Raw genomic sequence first — 13,148 nt, forward strand, 5'->3', positions numbered from 1 at the left:
TTACCTGTGCTGCACGGTGGTGTGTCCTGCAAGGCGTGCACCATGTGCGCCAGACTGGAGGGGCTGCAGCGTAGCAGCTTGGGCAGGAAATAGTCCAGGATATACGTGGTCTGATCCAGTCTGGCACGGCACAGCACCTGTAGCAAGGGGGTTACCCACGTCTGGTGCCAGCGCTCCATCCAGTCCTCTGTGGCTGTCTTGTCTGCTACACCACACTCACTGGCCAGTTGTGCCTTGTGGCTGACAAACAGCCTCTCCAGGAGGTCGCTGGCATAAGGAGCCAGGGTCTGGTCACCCATCAGGCTCAGCAGACATGAAGGCAGCTGGGGCTCCATGTCAAGCAGGTACCCTGCCCCATAGAGCTCGACGAGGCAGCCCAAGGACCCGTACTTCCCCCTCATATGCCACTCCAGACCCAGCAGGCTTTGGGTGAGCTCTGTGATGTAAGAGTCCTTGGTTGGGTCAGAGGTGGAGGGGTTGGTGTGCTGATGTAGGAGGAGGAGGTTTCGGAACAGGGAGCGGGTTTGGTGGCGGACTCCGTCCAGTGGGTGCTCCCAGTGGGAGTAGATGTGCTCCAGCAGGTGTCGCTGCAGCTCCGAGCCTCCGCTGAGGGACTGCTGGAGGCGGGGAGGGACTGGCTGCCTCTCCCCCTGTAGGCAGTCCAGGGCAGTGCTGCTCCACAGGGTCAGCACCCGAGCCACCACCATGGCAGTACTGGACTCCTTTATACTACACCAAAGAAAAAAATAACAGACATGCTGTTTACAGGAAAACTTCAGAGCTGGTTCACACAGATCAAGCAATATTATAAAATTCTTTGTTTTAAAAGGACTTTTGAGCCTAATTGTAATTGTGATCCTTCTTCCATGATGAAAGGATTACAATCTAGAAGAGTAAATACTGAATGGGGATCAGTTTAGCAGAGCTACCTGACATCTAGATCCAGCAGCGTCTTTGGGACCAAAAGCAGCAACTGTTCCCACTGTGGCCCTGGGAGAGTGCCCTTCCAGCTCAACATGGCCAGAGCCCCATGGCACAGATACAGAGAGACACCTGGCGGGCGACCACTGGTACACAGGCCCTCACACCTCTGCTTTAGCCACCGAGGGGCTGAGTCCAAGCCCTGCGCTGAGCTACGCAGCAAACTGCACACCTGACACATGCACACAAAGACAAGAATGACTGAGAACATTTCAAGAGAATGACTACAGGTTTCTGCAAGAAATATTTCAGCTTATTTCACTTTTTTCCCCCCCAAATGTAATTTCTTATAGTTCATTTTAGGGAGTGTTCGAATTAAATGTCCCTTTGCAACTGTTTAAGGCCATGAATTCTCTATCCTGGTGTTACAGGTTGTGGGAGTGGGTTGGGTGGGGCTATCGTCGTTCGTAATTATTCAATCAAAATTAAAAATTATTTTGGTAATCTATTAATCGTTTCAGTAATTTTTCAAGCAAAATGCCAAACATTTGCTGATTCCTGCTTCTCAAATATGAGGATTTGCTGCTTGCTTGCTTTTTATCATATATGATAGTAAATTAAATAATTTTTTTAACTCTTGGTCAGATAAAACAAGTAATTTGACGTCATCTCTTTGGACGCTAGGGAAGTTGTGATGGCCTTTTTCATTACTTTTAGACATTTCAAACGACTAAATGATTAATTGATTAATTGGGAAAATAATTGGCATATTAATCGATAATGAAACAAATTGTTAGTTGCAGCCCCAGATTCTTCTTTATTCAGGGAATACTGCAGCTAAATATGAATTTCACTGGACATTCATTTTGAGGTGCTGCTTTTTTACTTTCAATTTGTTTCCGTGTAGATAAACATTCTACTGTTTTTTGTAGCTAGGTTATACACGTTATACATGTGTTGTTATATCTGTTGTGTTATATACTAAAAGATATTTATTTCCAAGATCATTACTTTACAAATCCATCTCATTCAGAACATAAGTAAATATTATCAAACTGTATGCATAATGTGTACAATCCAGAACTCTTACTCCTCAACTCACCACAGAAGCAACTTCATCTCCACAACCTATGACAGACCTGGTCAGTAACACTACAGCCATGCCGGCTGTACTCTGGACTGACTGGATGAACTCCTCTAGAGACAGGAAAAGGAACAGAGGAAAGAAGTGAGAGGAAAGTATGTACACATAGGTATTTGTGGTTTCTTCTTTCTTATTCACATGCATAAATGGCCGTCATTCAAAATTCTGCAGTTCGTGAAAAACACCGTGACCTCCAGCTACTACAATTGAGCCTCTTGAGACTCCATTCCTGTGAAGAACTTTATTGTTTGTGAATAGGGCTGCACAATTTATCGAAATATTATCGAAATGGCAATATGGCCAAGTGCAATATCCAAATCGCAGAAGCTGCAATTTTTTGATAAAAGGTAAAATGTGTGACAAAACAGCATTATAATGAAGTGCTGTAGTGCTGCAGAGATGCCCTGGCCTACACAACTTGTTCTCCAGATGTAAGAAAACAGGTTTGTTTGATAACAAGTGATAACAAATTGTGATGCAAGAATGAAGAGAAAGATTTTTATTATACAGTCAGTAGTTTGCCCCCTTAAACACTGGGAGACATCGGGAACAAGGTGTGTCATTTGTTTCCAGACTTTAATACTTCTTCTGTGAATATATAATTAATGACTAGTAAGGATGGATGTTGATAGATATTTCTGTATTGAAATGAAGGCAGGTCTACATGTCTACTTCTATCAGCTGGGTCTCTGTAAATGCCAGGTGCATTTTTGAGTCCTGTTTCTTACCATCAGTGAGGATTTGTATGTAGCAGTCCAAGAGGCTACTCAGGGTGTCCTCCAGCTTGCAGTGATTCTGTTTAGCCTGCAGGGCAGCGCCGATGGTCTCCTGGGATCTCTGGATCACCAGCATGGAGGTTTTTACCGCAGCCAGACAGGACTGCATCAGCTGGGCCTGGGCGATGTGACGTCCTGCTAGACCACTAGAACAACAACAGGGCGCGACAGAGACACATGGATCAACAACAGGCCTGTAACCTGGCTAATCGGACTGTAATACAAGAAAGCATCAGATCAAGGTGTAAATGCACCCAAGAAGCACAGTTCACCCAGTTCTTGCATGTAAAACACAGATACGAAAGGAATACAGAATGCGCCTCTATACCTGTTCTGCTGAAGGTATTCACTCAATCCTTTGTGAAGGAACTGCAACACTACATAGAGGAGAAGAGAGTCAACGAGAGGTTTTTCTGAAAATAAAAATTCCTCACTTAAAGTTTTTTTAAATAAGTAAGTTGGACACTAACCTTCAAGCAGCAGTTTATTAATGCATCTCTCACCTAGAGAAATTTGAAATGGTAGTTATTTATCTTAAAGTAAGATTTAACTGATATCTGAAGTGATCCATTGTAGAATAAATCTGCAGTAAGAGCAAAGACAACCACCCACTCACCCAGAGTGAAGCCATCCAGACAGGCAGTGATGGTGTCTGTGATGTGTGGATATTGCTCTGAAGCTGGGTTGGACAGACAGTCAGACAAGCAGGCAGACAAACTGCTTACAGTACGCTCATGTAGCCAGGCTGGTACTGAACCTAAGGCACTGAGGAAGGCAACACAGAGACATGTTATTTATCAGTGCCCGTATTAACAAAACATCCTAAGGCTAAAAGTAGCTCCTAACGAGCAGAGTTAGTTACTCCTAACTTTAGGAGTAACTTATTTATTATTAAAGCTAAAAGCAGCTCCTATGTTAGAGGTAGTCCAGAGGACTCCTATGTCACTGAGACCTACTCACAGTCAGTCAGCTGCTGCAGGTAATGTGCCTCACACCACCTGTCTCACACCAGAGATGACAGTTTGCACAACTCTATGCTACTTGGACACCAGTAAAATACAGTTTGCAGCACTGATGAGCTCAGCCTCAGCCGTCTGACAGAATTACAGCAACGGGGTCAACCCCACCCCTTCTCTTAGCTTAGGAGTTCTCTTTGGTCCTTGCTAAAAGTTGCTCTTCACAGCTTTGTGGAAAGCTCTTAAGAGGAAAGTCTTGGTTAGGAACTTTGAGCGTCAATTAGGAGGACTCCTAGCGGTAAGATAAGATCCCTTGTGAATACAGCCCCAGAGAACCTAAGTATATACTGTAAACACAGACAGTTAAGTGAGAAACAAGTTAGAATGAACTACCATGTCCAAACTTACAGACTGCCATCACAACCATCAGGAATGATATTCTTACAACCAGAAGTAAACAGCTATATTCTATTTTTTAGCTTGTCATGATATCAGACACAGTGAAAATGACAATGAAAACAATGTTGGTAAAGTGGTAACTGAATAGCTGTTAAGTATAACTGCCGTACATATTTCTTTCAATTAATATGTTCTATAATTTCCATACATATTATTTCTGTCGTTTTAACATGTTTTTGTTATGTTTGTTTAAATTAATTTATGCATATTGAGTGCTTATGTTAAGTAGGAACTAAAGTACATATGTGTTACACACGGACATTTTTGAAAGGTGCAACAGGAAAAAACTGACTTTTGGTGAGATGTTAATATCTCTGCATGTGAATTTAAGGTTATAAAGAAGTTGCAAAGAAGAAAAGATGTTTTTCATTTTTGTATTTTGATCGGGGTATTTCAAGAACTCATTCCCTCTTGGTTATATGCAGCCAGCGAGGTATGTAAAGTATGTTTGTGTTTCCCGAGTGTATTTGTATAGAGTTTTTTGCAATATATGTGAATGTGTTTATGTTTTACATTGTCATACTGTAGTTTGACGGTGGATTTCATTGACGGTGAACGTGATAGCGGAGAAAAGAATGAGAAAGGCAATAAATCCATCAGTATCCAGAACCATGGCGTTGTTTATTTCCCGGAGGGAGTGATACTAAGAAAAGAAGCAAATCAAAAGTGGAATCCTGCCATGACAAAAATATTGGTGATACATGGCTTGATGATATTAAGTTAGAAGATTTTATAGATATTGTTTATTTTGTGACTGGCTTGTTTGTTCTATGTCTATAACGCAGCAGGTGGCTGGAGGCGGAGTTCATCCCGTTTTGTTGGGTGCCTCATTAGCAAGTGACCACTGAAATGACCCTATAGGCTGTGCCTCCATCTCATTTACTTGAACAGACGTGTTTCCAAACTAAGAATACTAAAGTATTGCTATGTACCTGGCAATGGCTCGTCGTAGGGGGTTCTTGGCCTGCAGGGAGGTGTAGACCAGAGACAGGGTGTGTAGACAGGCCTCTAGAAGAGCTCCATCAGGCTGTTCTTCACTCAGTGCCTCCAGCTGGGACGCTGCCTGGTACAGTATGGACACACAATGGTCATACACTGTATGGTAGCAAATCCATCCACATAGTCCGTCAAATAATGAAAACATAGTGCATATTATAGTAGACACACACTAATCTTGCTCCCAAAAACCGACCTTTTTAACCAGCTGGATCTGCTGCACTGGCTCTGTCAGCTCCAAACAGGACTGCAGGGTCTGGGCAACCTGACTGACTCCATCCTCTCTTCCATCCACAGAGAGGGATGCTAAGAAAGATCATACATTGCTAAACATTAAATACTATGACATAATGTAGTAGTGGAGTGTAGGGTGCATACACCTGGACTGAGAGTGCTCTGTGCTCTACTGTACATTGTACATGTAATATCTTTTGGGGAGCACCAACAGGATTAATTACACCGCTTTGTTTTTGTTTTTTTACTAACCACCAGGTTAGTTTGCTCATCAGTAGTCTGGCCACATTACCTATCAGCTTGTGCAGTTTCTCCTCATCCAAAACCACAGCCTCCACTTTGGCTGTCTTCTTCTTCACCACCATGGCTCTGCCCTGTGTGAGGAGCACCAACCGTTAAATCACTTCCATGACTGTTTGTGCGTTTATCTAAAACAATATTCCCGACAAATCTGCAATATGGGTTGGTTACAGTTTCAAATTCAGTAACAGACTCTCACACCTGTCCAAATCGAGCAGGACACTGAATCTTCACCTGTTAAATAGAGCCTTTTGATAAAAGAATCACCTGGTATTTGCAAATGATTCGTTTTACTTTATATGTCACACCCAAATCCTGTCTGTCTGTCTGTCTATCTGTCTGTGTGTCTTTCTCTCTGTCTCTCGGTCACTCACACACACATACAATTTTTTGTTCACACTTTCTACGGTTACTGCATTTTTAGCATTAACGTTACCTTGGTTAAAAGGTTAGCCAACTATTGCTAGCTCTCTGGCGCTGACTCTACGTACAAAATTAAAAGGCGAGACACACACAGCAAACAATAAAACACCGACACGCTGACAAAGACTCGAACAACTAAATAAAAGTGTAAAGTTAAATATAAGTAGCATTCACCCCAAGCATGAGGTTTACTTGAGACTCTTCTGTTTCAGCCGGTAGCTTTAGCTAACGTTAATGCATAGGATATAAAGCTTTCACTTCTGGTGTTTATTTTCTGAATAAATCAAACTTTAAACAAAATGCCCAAAAACAAATAAAAGCGTCTCTCAAATCTACGTTTTGTTAATATGTCTAGTCTTTATTTAATTTTGCGATTAAAATAAATAATTTTGTGCAAAATTTGTGGTTGAAAAAACTTTAATTGTCTGATATAAAACTTTTAATTTGAAGCCACACTTATTTGGCTTCCTGTGTGGTTCTCGTAAACTTGACATACCTGTGGTCCATGCTGCACATGTGAGACGTCACTTCCCACAAATCATTACAGACCGCCTTCAGAAGCTGGTCTGTCCATAAAATAGCGCTCCGGCTTCTTATTGGTGGACACCATACGTCAATCAAACACAGTCTTGGCGGATCTGCTGCGCAGTGAAACGCCTACCGAATATATGATTGGACGTATTGTGCGAAACCACACCCTTTAAATCCAACCCGTCTCCAACTTTTGCCTTAGAGCTGAAATGAAATCTTTTGGGAAAGAGAGAAATTGACCGTTTTCACTCATGAATTAGGATGTCCTCCTCAACAATAACAAGAAATGTATAGACGCTGGAGTCGACATGGCGTGAAGCTCCTCGTATAGTTTCTACCCATCAAATACTCTCAAGGGTAAGTCGAGAAACTTTGATGAAAATTGCAGTTTTTTAATTAAATAGGAAACGGCTGTCTATCTAAATGACACTGTTTTAGCTAAATGTCTTTTTTATAGTCAAGAGTGGATCAAACGGTGTTTTTCATTCACTTGTGGGACAAATTAGCACTGACCCTTTGCTGAATACCAGTTTCTCAGTTGGCCGCTATTTGGTATTACAGTGATGTGAAACTGATGATTTAGACTGTACTGTTTTCCATTAACTTCACTGTTTTGAAGCAAAGAAAAGGGTGCTTATTGGTGTCTTTTGCTGGCTGCTGTTATATTCAGCTTTGTCTGCAGAGCTATAACCTAAAACCTAGACCCCGAAATAGAAGACTTTGTGTAAATGAAATATTAAAATATTCTTGTGACGTCACAGGACACGAAAACACATGAGCAATGATTTAAAGTACCACAAACAATTTAAAATGACATCTTTTGCTTCAGAGTGGCTCGCTGTTGATTATTTTAAGTCTCTGTATGAATAATGATGTTTGGAAAATTAACAAACTTGTAACACCTTTATATTATCTCAATGTTGTGTGTACTTTGCTTCCAGTTAGTCGTTTTTCATCACAGTTCATTTTCCAGTAAGTGGTGGATTATCTCCACTTATTGTAAATCTTCATTTTAAATACCCAAACAGTGACTAATGGGGATCTTACAGCTTTTAATGGCTCACCAAAACACAGGGAAGCACTCAGACAGCAAATTCTGGCCCACTGTCTCGTTACACTGACACTGACTTTACTCAACAGGAAGTCAGAGAGAAAGCTAAACCCAGAGAGAAAGAGACAAAAAGAAACTCATAGTCAGGGTTCAAAGGTTAAATGGCCTTTAATGTTTTCCACCAACCACATTCTTTTATCATCACTGTGGAATGACGCTTGGGGGAGCGGGAATAAATCATATATCTGACCTCCGGTCTAGAAAACTGACTAATATTCTCATAATACGAGCTTATTGAATTTTACAAAATATGCACTTACAAGTTCATCCGAGTGAACTGCCTTCATCTGAATCGTACTGTTGCAGCAAAGCATACAAAATAAAAATACCCTCCATAAGGTAACTAGTACAAAGGCACTATAAGCTGTATAATAAGAATCTTACTTTGTTTTTTTATTAGTGTAAAGAAAAGACCTTATTCAACTAAAACCTTAACGTACATTAGACTACGAAGAGGGTGGAGAAATACAGAGAATTCACAATAAAACCTAATTAGGCTTGTCAGTGCGAACCCTACTCTTACAATAGGATTCACAGCAATGTAGTGCAATTTACAGCATATTTAAAATGATACTAGGTATTTTAAAGAATTTGTTGACAAAGCATCTTAATATCTTTGTAACAAAAACTTAAAAACACATTTTATTCCTTTGAAATGGACGAATCTTATAAGAACAGACATAAGGTATCACACTTCCTTGACTCTATGGCATGGTTTTATATAGGTATTTGTAGTCCTTATCCACATGCAATATGTCATATGTTGTTATGTTTTGTGGGATGAGAGCTCTTTTTTTTTTTTATTCTTGCCTTCGTCAGTGTTTACCACAGCAAACAGGCAACAGAAATAAGCCGGTGGAAACCAGTTTATGGCCTTCCTCCACATGTTTGTAGTCTCTTTGTAAGGAGGCCAGGCTGGTAATGAGAGGGCTTTACTTGGAAGAGAAGCCCAGGCTTTCTATCTTCCTCCTCCTGCTGCTCTCCTCCATCAGAGATCCTCATCTGTCTCCCTCATCTCTTCTCTTTTCTCTCTCTCTCTCTCTCTCTCTGTATATTTACCGCCTGTTTCCCTTCGATAGCGCTGGAAAACATGATGCGTCCCGGGGAGGGTGTCGAGGTGTTTTGGAGCAACAGGGGTGTTTTTCTGTTTGGCTAGGCTAAGCGATACGCCCACCGCCCACATTGGTCCAGCTGGGCTCGACCCTGGAATATTTCAGGTGCTGGCTGGTGGCAAAACATCTGCACAACAACAAACCTTCTGTCTGTCCGGTTTTTTTTCTCTCTCTCTTTTTTGTGTCTGTGTCTAGATATGTTTGTGTGTATTTGGGTTAGAGAGATGATGGTCATTGGACTTCTATCAAAAATCAGATGTGGTCCAGTGACTGTTTTCCATTGCATGATGAATATGATAAAGTTTGATTGATTTCATGTTATTGAAAGACCTGATGGATGCGGCACTTCTTGCCCTAATGCAATATTGACAAGTGTATGCATTGATCCTCATGAGTTTCAGTGCTGTTTTGGAGATGTCGCCACCCTTTTATTCCATGAATAAAATTCTGGGGGGGAAACCGAACGTTTGCTGTGAAAATTGTTACACCTGAAGACCTGAATCGATCGTGAATAGCTGCACAAAAATGATTTTGATTGTCCTTCAGATGTCTTGTCAAAACAAGACATGTGAAGTGCGATCCCGACGTCAACAATCATCAAGTGCCCTTGTGCAAGACACTGAATGTCAACCAGCTTCAATGACAGTTGTCTCTCGTTGACCCTAATCTCTCACCTCCCTGTGGAAGGGGAAATGAAAAGAATATCTTCCCCACACGAAACATACAGCGGACCCCTGTAATATTATGTACATACTCTCACTGCTGTGTGTTTGTCTGTGTGTGTTTTCCAGAGGGTCAGGCGGTATGGCGGAGGGGGAGGAGGCCATGAGCCAGGAGGACTGGAAGGACAAGTGCATGGTCCTGGAGGCGTTGCTCATGAAGTTCAGAGTGCAGATCATCAAGATTCGAGAACTCACCGCTGACAAGGTTCGCTCAAGTAAACTTAATTCTGTAAATCTGTTATTGACAAATTCATCCTCGCTGGAACAGTTGTGGCCGAACGGTGAAAGAAACAAGCTTATGATTTATATGGTGCCAGTTTGAATCTTGTCTGAGTTAGGGGGAAAGTGTATAGTAAAGCTACTATACAGGTGAGAGGTCTGTACACCAGTGTCTATGCAGAAAGGGTGCTTTGCATTTAGCTTAAGGTCGCTCCTCGCTTCCCTGCGTCTCTTCCTCGCATCTTATCTCCTCCCGATGGAGATGCGAGGAAGAGACGTGAGGACGGAGGAATAGTATTTACCAAACAGGGCATCCTCGCTCACTCCAGCATCCATTTGAGGAGATGGAAATCCCTCATGATGCACAGCATCTCAACTCTTACCAGTTTTAAAGAAAAGCTGCTGACACCTGATGACTGCTGCTCCTCTATTAATAATAACAGATCTATTGCTAGTGAGGGCATCACGGAATGTGACTGATAGAAATAACATCAACAGACAGTTAAGAGTTGTTTACTGGAAGAACAGAGCGAGGGAGAAAACTGATTAAAAGGCTCTAAATCAAATCTTTTGCCTTTACAAAAGGCAGGCAAAGTAAGTTTGTCCGTTTCAGGTTCAGGCTGATATTACAGGACTAATAACAACCACAACTGTGCAGATGTATAGCACAAATATTTGGATGGGCTACCTCATTTTTCCTGAATGAGCCAAGATACACTTTAAACAGAATATAAGAGATTAAACATGCATCCGATCATTTGTATTATTTGAACAAACATGGGATAGCACTGGAGCCACTGGTGGTGCTGTTATTCCTGGGTACCATGGGTAGTTTGCTTAACCCACAGTATTACTGTCATGCAGTCATTTTCATTTTACAGTAATATTTGTTTCCACGACAGCCAGCCGTTCCTTTTACTGTCCCATCAAATCAGATAACCAGTTGCTAAACTGATTCCTATTAGTAGTGGTGGCGCTCCTCGCTCCGTGTCTCCTCCGAGATAAGGGATCGGAACCTCAGTTGATTTCCGGGGTACAGGCTGGAGGACGGAGCGAGGACAAGAGGAAGGATACTTAGCTGAATGAAAAGCAAAATGTAACTGTTGACTCTGCTGCAATCACGAGCCGTCTTTGGGCGCCGCACCAAAGACGATGTCTAAATAAAAAAAAAAAAATCATCAACATGTTGTCCTAATAAGTACAGGAGGACTTCCACTCTCAAACGGAGAGTTGTGTCTGGTGGGTACAGAGCCGTCCCTCCCAGCTGGCCGGCTCTGGGCCGGCCCAAACTGTTCAGTGGCCTAGATCTGAAGCTGCTCTCCGGGGAAGATGATAAGAGCTCTAATGTAAACAGCAGTCTGACAACAGGGCTCCGCCACGCACTGCATGATGGGATTGACCCAGCTCCAGTCAATTACAAAGTCAAAGTAAGCTCAGCTGGACAGCAAAACAAACTCCCGGAGAGGCTTGGAAGAAAGATTGGCTTTGGTGGGTTTTTGCAGCCCACGTAGCACATGTGAAAGTCTCTGCCGCATAGTTTTGGCCTTATCCATCCTATTTGACAGGTTGAATTTAACTACGTTTAAAGCATTTTTCCACTGAGCATCATAAAACACACCATTAAACTCAGAATAACACGCAATGTGTTTTCGAGAAGCTATAACGTTATATAATTCACCTCAGCCTCACCAGTTTACTTTTTCTCCTTCAGTCATGTTTACTCAGTGTTAGTTTAGTAGATTAGAGCTTAGTTGGTTGTCTGTATTGTGTGCCAGTTTAAATTTCAATGTCTCATGTTTTTAAACTGGGGTCACCACCTCATAGCTCTTAGCCTGTATTAAAGTGTTTTGCTCAGTCCTCTGTAATATGTGGTCAGTGCCGTTTGTTGTAAATCTGATGAAGAATAGCAGTAATCCTTTCATCTTTACCACATACAGAAGATCACTGATTTAGTTCCCTGTTCCAGAGTTCAACCAGAGTTCAACCAATACTGACAAAAATATTTTTGGACCACAGATATTATATGCTGATATTCAGTATCTTTTTTTTTTATGATCAGTTCAGTTCCATCAATAAAAAAGAAAACAAAGATTCCGTGCCAGAAGTATTTGCCAGAAGTTTGGTTGGATAGTATGAGAAAGCATCTGTAAATTCTCCAGTAAACCCAAACTAGTTGCATCATATCCATCATATCAGAGATGAATGAAACTGATTGGTCAGAGCTCAGACATAGAGTGCTAATTCAAAACGAACTTCAAATCTGCTTTTTAATCAGTTATTTTAACCTAGGCACAGTCTGGAAGCATTATAAAGGTATGCAGGCTACACGTGGATCATGATATTTTTCTGTTCCACTGCAGCTGTCAGAATTAACATGTAGTTATTTCCCTTACGTAGGTTTGTTGAATGCTGAATGTAGAATGACCCGTCACCGTTTGCTCCCTGACCCCCCCGATGCTATGAGCTCATCATGTTACCATCCAGACCCCTGCTGATGTTTTTTTCTCTATTGTGGCTCCCACTGCTTCAGCCAGAGCTTGTTGTTTTAAACTTGTGCGGGGGCGCATGGACGTCACTACAAAATCCCCCTAATATCTCTCTGTGGAGGTGGCTAATAAAAGTCAATTTGAGCGTGATTCACTCTGTTGTTGAGGCCTCTGGTGCTGAAAAAAACTGTAGGCTGGTGTCCATTCATTGATGCAACTGCAGCATTACTATACTGGACATTACCAGGTAGAGTGCAGTCTGTATAATATGAGTGTATAGCTCAAGACTCAGATCCTACAGTATCATTTGAGGAAGTTGTATGAGATGCAATAGTAAGATTCTATTATTCTAATAACTTTCTATAGTAGCCACAAGCTATGTTTCTTTAGCGAATATACATCCATCTAGTTCTGAGTAATGTTTCTCAAAATATTTGGCCATAGATGTCACATCATTTCTTGTGTTTTATATGAGCTTTCACTAATTGCGAGAATAAAAATGAAAGCATCCTCATCACTCAACAGCAGTTCAAGAATGTATTAAATGTGACATACTGAAACAAGACCATTTGCATTACAATCAAGTCGAATTATCTTACACAACTGGCAGATTCTGTGCTACTTAATAGGGAAACAAGATCTGATAAAATGTGACTAAATGACTTGTTAAGATGGATATTGTTCACCCCCTTTTTTTTAATCATTAAGATTTCTTTAACATGCAGTATCGTTGCTTTTCAAATCTTTCTATTACCAAA

General features: G+C 41.5%; 2 protein-coding genes and 1 long non-coding RNA gene across 13 annotated transcripts in view; 2 read left to right on the forward strand and 1 right to left on the reverse strand.

The window, feature by feature from the left end:
* Nucleotides 1-6,724, reverse strand: part of thada (THADA armadillo repeat containing) — a 103,594-nt gene extending 96,870 nt beyond the window's left edge. For 6 of the 9 annotated variants that reach the window (XM_044214719.1, XM_044214724.1, XM_044214725.1 and 3 more), the window contains exons 1-11: nt 6,384-6,461; nt 5,779-5,860; nt 5,449-5,558; nt 5,189-5,319; nt 3,458-3,606; nt 3,312-3,344; nt 3,170-3,218; nt 2,794-2,987; nt 2,024-2,118; nt 930-1,153; nt 5-729 (exon numbers count right to left, since the gene is read on the reverse strand). In XM_044214719.1, coding sequence (XP_044070654.1) covers nt 5-729; nt 930-1,153; nt 2,024-2,118; nt 2,794-2,987; nt 3,170-3,218; nt 3,312-3,344; nt 3,458-3,606; nt 5,189-5,319; nt 5,449-5,558; nt 5,779-5,860; nt 6,384-6,392 — 1,801 coding nt within the window. In that variant the 5' untranslated portion in view covers nt 6,393-6,461. The other 3 variants (XM_044214722.1, XM_044214723.1, XM_044214721.1) reach the window with 3 other exon arrangements.
* Nucleotides 4,594-4,865, forward strand: LOC122884610. The gene is made up of 2 exons (XR_006379930.1): nt 4,594-4,689; nt 4,785-4,865. It is a non-coding gene; the product is annotated as an uncharacterized LOC122884610 (long non-coding RNA).
* Nucleotides 6,725-6,908: 184 nt separating the features above from the next.
* plekhh2 (pleckstrin homology domain containing, family H (with MyTH4 domain) member 2) overlaps nt 6,909-13,148 on the forward strand; it is a 36,791-nt gene continuing 30,551 nt past the window's right edge. For 2 of the 3 annotated variants that reach the window (XM_044214727.1, XM_044214729.1), the window contains exons 1-2: nt 6,911-7,097; nt 9,755-9,890. In XM_044214727.1, coding sequence (XP_044070662.1) covers nt 9,768-9,890 — 123 coding nt within the window. In that variant the 5' untranslated portion in view covers nt 6,911-7,097; nt 9,755-9,767. Of the gene's footprint in view, nt 7,098-9,754; nt 9,891-13,148 lie in introns of all 3 variants that reach the window. The other variant, XR_006379928.1, reaches the window with a different exon arrangement.

This window comes from Siniperca chuatsi, linkage group LG11 (genome assembly GCF_020085105.1).
Source record: "Siniperca chuatsi isolate FFG_IHB_CAS linkage group LG11, ASM2008510v1, whole genome shotgun sequence".
Lineage (NCBI taxonomy): Eukaryota > Metazoa > Chordata > Actinopteri > Centrarchiformes > Sinipercidae > Siniperca > Siniperca chuatsi.